General features: G+C 38.8%; 3 protein-coding genes across 5 annotated transcripts in view; all 3 read left to right on the forward strand.

Annotated features, from left to right (window-relative positions):
* LOC125502924 (protein PALS2-like) overlaps positions 1 to 1112 on the forward strand; it is a gene marked incomplete in the record, with an annotated part of 20306 nt that extends 19194 nt beyond the window's left edge. The window contains 1 exon segment of the mRNA XM_048662417.1: positions 383 to 1112. Coding sequence (XP_048518374.1) covers positions 383 to 559 — 177 coding nt within the window.
* A 227-nt stretch (positions 1113 to 1339) lies between these two features.
* On the forward strand, positions 1340 to 4201 carry LOC109542416. Of its 2 annotated transcripts, XM_019911641.2 has the most exons (5): positions 1340 to 1707; positions 2357 to 2585; positions 2640 to 2834; positions 2886 to 2970; positions 3024 to 4201. In XM_019911641.2, the coding sequence occupies exons 1-5, from the start codon at positions 1600 to 1602 to the stop codon at positions 3466 to 3468; spliced, it is 1062 nt and encodes a 353-aa protein (XP_019767200.2). In that variant the 5' UTR covers positions 1340 to 1599; the 3' UTR covers positions 3469 to 4201. The 2 variants fall into 2 exon arrangements, with proteins under 2 accessions (XP_019767200.2, XP_019767199.2); XM_019911640.2 differs by having other exon boundaries at positions 2357 to 2834.
* Positions 4202 to 9369: 5168 nt separating this feature from the next.
* LOC109542418 (regulating synaptic membrane exocytosis protein 2) overlaps positions 9370 to 10860 on the forward strand; it is a 41075-nt gene continuing 39584 nt past the window's right edge. For both annotated transcript variants that reach the window (XM_048662533.1, XM_048662534.1), the window contains exon 1: positions 9370 to 10056. In XM_048662533.1, the coding sequence (XP_048518490.1) occupies positions 9947 to 10056 (110 nt within the window). In that variant the 5' untranslated portion in view covers positions 9370 to 9946. The remainder of the gene's footprint in view (positions 10057 to 10860) is intronic.

Genomic DNA, 10860 nt, shown 5'->3' on the forward strand with positions numbered 1-10860 from the left:
CATGTTGCAGATTAATATAAGAAATAAAGCCAATTTTGGTTCAAATGTTGGTGGAATATTTGCCGGAGTTAAATATAATAATATAAAATAATAAATAAAAATCCATTAGCTTTTGCGCGACTACCCGCACTCATTTATAGCAAATTTTGCATTTAATAGCGACTTTTTAAAGGGTTTTTTACTTCTATATCAACTTTTCCTGCAATAACCGATCAACTAAAAGCGTTAACGTCCAGCTTTTGCCACTCAGCATTTCAAGGATAAAGGCCGTTTCTCAATAGAAATTTTCCCCGCTTTTGACTCCTTCCTTCCAGGAAGTTTAATAATTTCCTTGTCGGTGAGAAAATAAAATTTTCAACTAATGGTAATGATAATTTAATAGGAGGAAGACTTGAAGCGAACACTCGAGGACAGTGCAAGCATGCAAAGAACTTACGACAAATACATCGATCAAGTCATCACAAACAACGACTTCGATATGACGTTCCGGCAGATTATCGAAGCCCTGGAAGCCCTGACTACCGAACATCAATGGGTCCCCGTCAATTGGATCTATTGAGCCCTTAGCCGGCAACTCACTTTAGATTTAAGTAAATTCAAGCGCCTATAAATCACCGAAGTTAATTTAAGGATTTTGAGAAGTCGCGACGAGTAGATAAGGTTGAGACTGTTCCATTAGTTAATCAGCCGCTAGTTAGCTTAGCTCAATATAGTCAGTACAAATTAGTCGCATCGAAACTATGAACTATTGAAAACCCATTTGATACTATCCAAGCCTTATAGAGAGGGATTGATGAATAGTTTACTCTTTTCAGTGTCCTGAAATGCCTGCACTATTATTGATTGATTTTGAAAAAATTAAAAATAGGCGTTTTTTGATAGAAAATCAGGAAAAGCCATCCAGTTACATTTTACTAAGTATTTAAAATACTGAAAACCACCGAAATATTTTGCAAAAACCACTAGGTATAAACATGCAGACAGGTTCCACCCTGTATATATCAACGATATGATTTGCGACAGATTTCACATTACATGTTAAGAAATTATTTATTTATATTCTCTACTCAGTTACTGCAAAATGGAAATAAATAAGCCATTATATTATATAATAATTGTTGTTTTCATTCCCAATCCTCTAAGATGCAAAATGCGAAAAATTATTTAAAAAAACGGGATTTTACATAGTCAAATTTCCGTTTTGGACTTAAAATGCTTAGGAGATAATTTTTTCGCGACTATCCTGAAAAACGCATTCAGCCCATTGACGTCACACTTCACGAAGATTTTTCGCTACGATCGGTTTATATTCTGTCGAATTTGCCTGACAGTAGCCAATAACAGCTAAACCTAACCTGTACCGACAACAGCGAAAGTGGTGTTTGTTATAATTTTCACATTATTTTTCTTTCTACTTAATCGAAATCCAACTTTTTTCAACATAATGGGCCAGTGTTCACGTGTGCAAACGTTCAAGTGTTAAGCGGTTTGCTCTTGGGCTAAGCGTGCGTGCGAAAGCGTTTTCAATTGTAAAGTGCATTCAGCATAAACATTCAGCTGTAAAAAAGGCTTTAAAAGGGAAATATCGAGGATTTCAACATGGTCAAGTATCTGTGTATCACCTGCTTGTACGTGGGAACCGACCGGGTGTCCTTTAAAACACTGGACACTATAAAGCCAGTATTAGAGCTATTTGTACCTGAAATAGTAAGTGCGTTTCCGCAAAACGGGGGGTGTAACCAGGCCAACATCCTTTCTCTGTACCTTTTGCTTCTTGAACGTTAATAAAAGGAACTTCAAGATCCTTAACACTTCCTAGCAACTTTTTATCGCATTTTAATGTTGGTGCGAGGCCAAACTGATCTGGAAGTTGGTCGAAAATTACAGGAATTCTTTAGCGAATAGTAAAATACCCTTAGGATTTCGGTCAATTTTCATAATATAATTGTTTACCCCCAAATGCAGCTTCGCATCGAAAAAGTTGCTCTTGGTAAAATGTCCGGTTTGTACCAGGGAACCTAATCACTATTAGTCCACTATACGCTCATCAAGGGTTCTCGAGAAAATTCCAACATTGTCACTGGAGGAATTCCGGGCACGCCGCTGCAGTATTCACTTTTTCGCCAAAATCGATAATACCGAGCTACTGGCGGTTTTTGTGGTAATAAAGAGTTGTTAGCCCACCAAAGAAAATTCAACAGTTTCATTGCACTGATAGTCATTTAACCGTACCAATTTTTAGGAATTAGATGCTGCTTCCTTCTACCTGCCCTTTAGTCCCTCATTCCATCCCTTCTGCCTCAACAGGAAAACTCCTATGTGACAAACTGATCCAAACACGGGGTTTCTTTTTCAGAAAAGCACCTCAGCGAACGGTGGCTCTTCCCTAGTATGCGAACAGTGTTTTTTCTTTGTGAAGACCGTAGAACAATTCAGAAGACGTTGTGCACAGTCTCAACAAAAGATATCCGCATTAAATATTGAGAAAAACTCCTCACCAACCAAAGCCTCGATTGGTGAGGTGGATTCAACTTCAGCGGCAGCTCGGCTAAATAATCGAAGAAGATCGTGCTTAGAAAGAGCAGGTCAGAGAGAATTGCGTAGTTATTCTGTAACTTGTTCCTATGCCCCTGTTGAAGAAGCCGAGCTAAAAGCTTCAAGTCCAGCGCAAAAAGTTCGCAGGCAAAGCAATGACGATGAATCGGCTGAAAGTGTGGACACTCATAACGATGATAATGATGATGATGATGACTATTACATAACCAGGCAAGATTTGGTATCTGCGGGGATTTTGCCTGAAATCACGGGCAGTGCTTCAGTGGACGCCAAATCGCGTATGTACCAGTTTTTTCCCTTAATCCCCATATGCATAAGAGCTTTTTTAGAGCCATCAGAAGCAGAAGAAAGTCCTAAAGTGAGCAGCAATGAACCAACTGCAAAGAAGAAAAAAACTGTAGAATACACCCCGAGGTAAGTTATTGGTTTGATTGTCGGTTAAAATGTGAAAGTCGTCACTTCAACAGTTTGAAAGCCTCATCCAACAACCCAAACACCAAATGCAGCGCATGCTGGAATCGCTGCAGCCTGAACAGGCAACAAGGGAAGCCAGCTCGGTGCGATTACTGCAACTTTTTTTCAATGGAAAAGACTTCCTTGTTGAAGCATTTAGATACTTGTCATCAAGAACTAGCCACCCCTATTTCGTTGTTATCATGCCAGCAATGCTCCTTCAAGTGCCATTCTTTGATCCAGCTGAGCATCCATCGGGTGAAACAACATGAGGAACCAGCAAACTGCTCGTTTCGCGTTGAAGAATCGAACTCCACAAACAGAAAACATGATCTGGAGGACAACTACTGTTTAGAATGTGTGACGATTTTTTTAACTGTCGAGAATTATCAAGAGCACATGGTTGAGAAGCACAAGCGAGCCGTTTGCTCCTGTTGCGAACAGCTTTTCAGCCTGTAGACGCTGTTCATGGACATCAGTGACTGCATTCTGTGCAGACTAAACCATTAACTTTAGAGTACAATCTTTTATTCAGTTGTTTATTATAATTTCTAATTGTCTACAAGAAGAGAGGATGACGAAGAATGCATTGATTTGGTTATTAGTTTAGTTTAGAGGCTGATGATGAGGATTCTCAGATTTGGGCAGATTGTATTTAATTTAGAATATGTTGACTTTTTTACAATTGTATTCGCACAGAAGATGGGCTGGTTTGTATAACGAAAATTGCAAATATCATTTAACGATGGTGCATTATTTACCTAAGCCAAAGTTGGATTTTTGGATATTGAGCAGCTCCTAGATCTAATGAGACGGGCAATAATATACAGGGTATTTGAGCTTATAAAATGGGTCCAATCTAGTGTGTTTCATCAGTTGTTTTTGCGTTATGGATAGGGGTTTCTCTAGTAAATAGTCCATGTTTTTAAACGCAAGAATCCTGATTACTTGGCCCCAAATTTCGTCAACAATTTGTCTCCTCTTCGCTGCTGAACAAATTGCTTTTCAAAAAAACAATTTAGACTGGAATTTTCAACACTAAACCGACTTTCTACTCTCGCTCTGAATCTATTATACTATCAGCTTGGGGATTTCTAGATTGATAGTTACAACGGATTTAGTCCAGATATTGGTATAAATTTGTGAAAATATGGCAGATATTATTGGAATGAAAGTAAAAACTGCACAAATACAGGATGTTTTAATTAAAAAACTCTGCATTTAGATTGAGAACGCATTCCGAGAATTGATAATATCCTAAAACTATCAAAAATTGAGCCATTTTACTTGCCTACAAAACACATAAGCGTCCGTGCTTTTGTCTGTGAATAAATTTGAATTTAGGGTTTTTTTCAATTTTTTCACGAATTTTTGGATGATTGCAAAATGCAAAAAACAGCCAAAAGTATATTTGCACTTAAAGACAGCAGCTGAAACAAATTGAAGAAGGCAAGGAAAGTACAAGCCGATTTAACCACAGATAAAGCGCTGTAAAAACCAACATGCTTCTCCGCTCAAAAAGAGATCAGATTTCACAGATGTAAAATTTTTAAAATACTGATAAAACACTTTTAAAGTAAAAGAAGAACCGGCAGCTTTAGAATTTGAAGCGCAAAAACCCACACTCACAAAAAGTATCCTTAGATGTTAACCCTTCTGAAACGCGCATAAAAGACAAGATTGGCCTTTGAGATTATTTTTTAATGTGCCGGTACAATTTATGAAGATATTGATTGACTTTGAAACCGAAAAAAGACACTTTAGCATTTAACAGTCAAAACATTCTTCGACCCATTACAAGCCAATTTTTAACCAACTTTCGACTTTCAAGAACCGACAAAAATAAAACACTTTTGCCGTTCAACTTCACTTTTACATGCTTAGAGCTCTTGTAGGTGAGGAAAATACAGAAAAGTTTCGAATTTCAAACAAAAAAAAACACTATTTAGCTGCAAATTAGTTTAGTTTGCCGTCGAGTTTAAATTTCCAAGGAACGGGCATTTGTGGCGCTCCCTATCTGGGCTATTTTTGTGCGAAGAAATTTTGAAAAATAGATTTTAACGGTTGTTAAAAGCCTTTACAGCAACAAATTTATGAAATTCTCAATAATCGAAAAAAAAACTATTTTTTACCCTGCTAAACGCATTTTTTTAGAAATTCTGGCGGTGAGGGACATTTTTTTGAAAAGTTGCTTCCAAACGGGGTCGCTTTGAGGCTGCCAACAGAAAAAAATGTAAAAAATTGAGGAATATCGAGACTAAGTTTGTCTGTTAAATGATTGAACTCCCACACTGAGTGACAAATTTTAGCAAAGAAATGCCAAACTTACCGAAAGTTGCATCGTGCCACCTGGAAAAGAGAAATAAATGTGTTTAGTACAGCAGGAAATTTGTCCAAATCGAACTTGAAATCAGCAGAGCAAAGAGATAGAAATATAAAGAATCCATTATAGTTCAGTCGTTTTTCGGAAAAACCCAATCAGTTCAAACTAAAGGATTTATAGATTAGGAATAATTCTTACTTACTACTTTTCTGCATGATGCCTCAGAAAGCACACACTACACATTATCACACAACAAAATTCGAGTTAAAAACCGTCCTTAAGGGTGATCCACAGTGATTCTAACATTTCTATTTAAAAACTCGAGTCACAGCAGGCAATTAACCGACTGTAGGCCAAATTTTGCCGCATCTCGAAGGCACCAAAATGATGATATAACCATTTGCTTAAACGCCCTTTGCATGAATCATTGCTGCCGTTCAACTTAATTTTTTTTGTAGAATATTTTGTAGAACGCGCATGTTTGCACGACAATATTTTCCAAATAAGTTTCGCATTCCAAGTCGTTTGAATGAGCGCCGTAAACCAAACCGGTTTCTCAGCCAAATTCAAACAACGAATTGGACCTTTTTTACTAAATTAAATCGCCGTTTTATTTGATTTTTTGTGTAAACACTGGCTAAATGGCAACAACACATTCAAGCAAAGCCATAATTTATCAATACTTCTTTGACTTGACTTGATTTTCACAAGGAGAAAACCCAGTTTCCCACTCTAGCCTCGTCCTTTTCCTGTCCATTCATGGACAGGTGGACACGCTCCACTTTCTCGTTAAAAATTCATTGAATTTTCCATCTAAAATTAAACTTTTTGTTGAAAACTGGGCTCACAAAAACGCACATCCGATTAGTCTTTTGCTCGATTTTCCTAAAAATTGCTAATTGCTAAAAACTGTTGCTTGATTTCTTGGGTAAAATCCGCTCATAAGGCACATCCAGATACCTTTCGTCTCCTGATTTATGACTGCTTTTCTTTGCTCTCAACAGTAAAGCGACTGCATACTTAAGTGGATTTTGGCACATTGGGAGTCTTTTCCTAGATTTTCCTCATAAAACTTTCAACTTTTACAACATGCAGAAACATCGTTATGATCGGCGTTTAGACACAAATTTTTGAAAATTTTCTTGCAAACATGGTCGGAGAAAAACACCCCTTCAAGCCTCAAACTTAAAATAGTCCCGAATATCCAGGAAAAGCGACACTAAATCGGCGATCACACGAATCATAAAGCAAAGTTCTGTCTATTGAATGATACTTAAAGGAACCGTCGTTCTAAGCGCTGTTTCGAACTGAGAATTATAAAAAAAACCTGTTAAAAATCGGGTGATAGGAAAACTTCCCATTCAATCCTCAAGCTTAAAAAATTCCCGAACATTCGGAAAAGTATGATGCCTGTCTGAATGATCCTGAAAGCAGGACTCTTCCGAATCCCCGTTTACGATAGTGAGTTACTGGAAAATTGAGACTTGAAAACTGCGGTGAAAACCGAACTGAATTTTAGAGCTTCAAAATTAAGAAACCTTCCAAAAAATGAGGCTAAATCGAAACAAAAACTAACAGAGCAAAGTTTCCTTTATATTGTGCTTAAAGCTTAAAGCAGCGCTGTGGCTATTTCCCATTGTGAGCGAGACTTTTTTGAAAAGCGTGGTGGAAGCCAAACTGCACTTTGAAGCTTCCAGTTTGAAAAACTCCCAATAATCGGGAAAAATATGAAAGAAACCGACGCCAAAAGTTGGAAAATATTTAAAAAAATGCCATTAGCAGGAAAACCCAACGAACATTTCCTTCATCTAATGGTGTTAAAAGCAGCCCTCCAACTAAGCCTCAATTTGAGTGATAATTTTGCATCAAAATAAGAAATATCCTAAAAATTGGAAAACATTGAAAGAATCGCCGTTTGCTAGCACACAAAGCAAACATTTCTTTCATCTAATGGTGACAAAATCTGGCCTCCAACAAAACTTTAATATCAGGGACAAAATTTTTGAAAAATCATCCACAAATGTGTTAAGGGCTTCACCATCAAAAATCTCCAACAATTGAACATTATTGATAGGAAATCTTCGTATTCCGGAGCATCAAACAAAACATTCTGTCTTTTAATGATGTCAAAATAAGCGCTCCAACCAATCCTCAATTTGAGTAACAATTTTTCAAAAATCATTCGCAAATGTGCTGAGTGCATCAAAATCAAAAATATACTCAAAATTGAAAAACATTGAAAAAATCGCCGTTTCCAGGCGGACAAAGCAACATTTCTTTCATCTAATGGTGATAAAATCTGGCCTCCAACAAAAGATTAATATCAGTGGCAAAATTGTTGAAAAATCATCCACAAATGTGTTAAGGGCTTCACCATTAAAAAAATTCCAACAATTGAACATTATTGATAGGAAATCTCCGTATGCCGGAGCATAAAAAAAAGATTCTGTCTTCTAATGATGTCAAAATAAGCGCTCCAACCAATCAATCAAAAAAATTCACAAATTCACAAAAAGAAAGCTTCAAAATTAAAAAATTTCAAGAATTGAAAAAAATTGAAAGAAAATCGCTGTTTGCAGGAGGACAAAAGCAACAATTCCTTCATCTCATTCTGTTAGGATCAGCCCTGAAGCAAATCCTCAATTTGAGTGACGAGTTTCTGGAAAAAGTATTTCCAAATGTCATGAAAGCTTCAAAATATCGCCTCTAGCAGGAGGACACAAGGAATATTTCCTACATCTAATGGTGTCAAATGCAGCCCTCCAGCAAATCCTCAATTTGAGTGACGAATTTTTGAAACATCATTCACTAATGCATTGGCTAAGAGCTTCAAAATCGGAAGAATTCCAAACATTTTAAGTATTGAAAAAATCGCCGCTAGCAGGAGGACACAAGGAGCATTTCCTTCATCTCAGGGTGTTAAAATCTGCCCCTCAACGAATCCTCAATTTTAGTGCCGAATTTTTCCTATTTATTTCTGGGTCGCGCTGGAAACCAAACCGTCCTGTAAAGCCTCACGCGTGCAAAACTACGAAAAATTGAGGTGAAATGCTACTACTTCGTCTAAATCTGAGCTAGTGGCTCTCACGTGCACACCCTAAATGTTCCGGGTACTTAATAGAGTGAAATTGTTAAAAACAAACCAAGGAAATTTTACGCGACATGGCATCCTTGGAGAAGATTTCTTAAAATTTTCTCCGAAAATGTTTAATATTTGTAAGGAGGACTCCCATATCAGCAGACCAGCACCTCGGGGCTCTTTTCGTTCTTTCCTTGCTTGGACTCAGACGAGTAGGAAGCGCCCCAATATGCATATACCGAGTGTTTGATTTTCTAACAGGAAAAATATATCGTCGGTTAAGAATCAAACTCAATTTCACACTCTAGCCTCGTCCTGTTCCTATCCATTCGTGCCCAGGTGGACACGCTCCTCTTTCCCGTTAAAAATTCATTGAATATTCCATCGAAAATGAAACTTTTCGTTGAAAACTGCGCTCAAAAGCACGCACATCCGAACCTCTTTTCATGTTATTTTTAGACTTATGGAAAGGCTGACGCAGTTTCCAGCGTCAGCCCCAACTGGCCATCCATGCCTGAATGCTTTTGTCCACATTGGCCACGCGTTGGCCTAGAAAAAATCACCCACCGGAGCCTGGTTTTTCCACAATCCGGAAACTTGAATTTACCGGATCTTTCACTCGGTTTAACTGCGAGGCGCGCAATTCCCTGCCCTTTCTTTGCCACAGGCTAGCAAAAGACGAATGCAAACGGGTGGTCAATTGGGGTTGGCGAAGCCAACTTTATTTAAATGTTTTAACAGTTTGGTGGATAACTTCCCATGAAACTAGTGGAGGGGACGAACAAGAAAATTCTTGCTGGGGAAAATCAGGAAAGTTCCCGCTGGCAATGTTCAGTCCATCTCTATGAAATCTGTCGTTTCTTCGTAGGGTGAACGGCGCGTGCCCTCCATCCGATCAATATCCTTATCGCGTGACGTCGCAGAGCTCATCGTTGCCATTGGCTGTGTCTTCACTCATCCCATTATTTATTAAAAGTCTATGAATGGGTAATTGCAACTGTGATATTTGGCCGTAGATCGTTCGCCAGAAAAAGCCGCAAAAAGTGAAAAAACCCGGAAACCGACCGCGAAAGTGAGCTGGCGACGCGAACCAGTCAAATCGGGAAGAAGATCAGTTCCGCATGCTGCTGTGCCGTTTTTTGGTGATCTGACCCAAAGGGTGTTTCACTTCACTAAGCTGACGTACGCTCGTTCGGGGACTTTCAACTAACTGAGGCCAGTTCTCCACTTTTCCCACTCTCATCACTCAGTGCCTACTAGTGTTCTTCTTTATCCGGTTGCCCAACGTCATCCAGCAGGCCAATGAGCAGCAGCACCAAAATCCATACATCATCTTCCAGGCTCAGTAGGCGCTCTCCAGCTATCCAAATGCCTCAGTAGGCACAACACAACTCCACCTCTGGCCCCATTGGTTTATTTTGCGGAGTGTGGACGGTTTTGGTAGGGTGACACTGAAGATGACCGAACGAAACGGTTGCGAGTGGAGTTTGGAGGGGTAGGCTGGAGAACCGGGGTGATGCCCGAGGGGGGCTAGAATGGAGGAAGGCCCGGATTTGTCCCACTTGACTCCTGAGGAGCGAACCATCATCGAGTCGGTCATGGTTCGACAGAAGCAGGAGGAAGAACGGGAACAAGAGATCATGAGGTGAGTGCAAAGAAGAAACTGCCGGTTTCTCAGTGAAAATTGCAGAAGATTGCGTGATTTGACGACAAGTTGGAGTGAAAGAAATGTTTTTGATTTTGTCCTCCTCAGGTGCACGTTTATTAGGCAAACTCATCATTGAAGACTTGATTTGCATTGGCATTCTTTACATACGCCATATGCATCTTGCTCTCGAATTTTTTGTACCCAGTTTTCTTAGCAGTCCAAGGATTTTGCTGCCTAAGCTTGAAACTGTTGGGGTTTTCACGCTATCAAGCTGTCTTAGATAATAATTTATTTCTGGCGTTTCGCCAGCGCGACTGGATTCCATCTTCAGAGCTGATTGCTGCGTGGCAAGCTGCTCTCAAAGTTTGGCACTTGCGCTTTATTCAGGAATTTTTTGAGAAATTGTTAAAAATAGGAAATTTTGCCTGGACAGTTACGTGTAGGCTTCTGTTCCTAATTTCGTCGTGCAAAAACCGAAAGTTATAAACGATCGCGTCTTGTTGAATTTTATGGATAAAAAGCTACTCTATAAATTCCGAAATTTTCTCTATGCACCTTTCTCGGGAATTTTTCGAGAAATTTTCAAAAATTGAACGTTTTGCATGGACATGTAGGACTCTGTTCCTAATTTCGTTGTGTAAAAGTTAAACGCTATAGAAAGTAACGTTCTGTTGAGTTTTATAGAAAAAGGTCAGTGTTCTGAATGATTAAAGTTTCACACATGAATCTTTCTCAGGAATTATATGAGAAATTTTCAAAAATTGACCGTTTTGCCTGGACATGTAGGCCTCTGTACCTAAT

The sequence above is a fragment of the Dendroctonus ponderosae genome, unplaced genomic scaffold (genome assembly GCF_020466585.1).
Source record: "Dendroctonus ponderosae isolate FM_Combo_2020 unplaced genomic scaffold, Dpon_F_20191213v2 Dpon_F_20191213_11, whole genome shotgun sequence".
Lineage (NCBI taxonomy): Eukaryota > Metazoa > Arthropoda > Insecta > Coleoptera > Curculionidae > Dendroctonus > Dendroctonus ponderosae.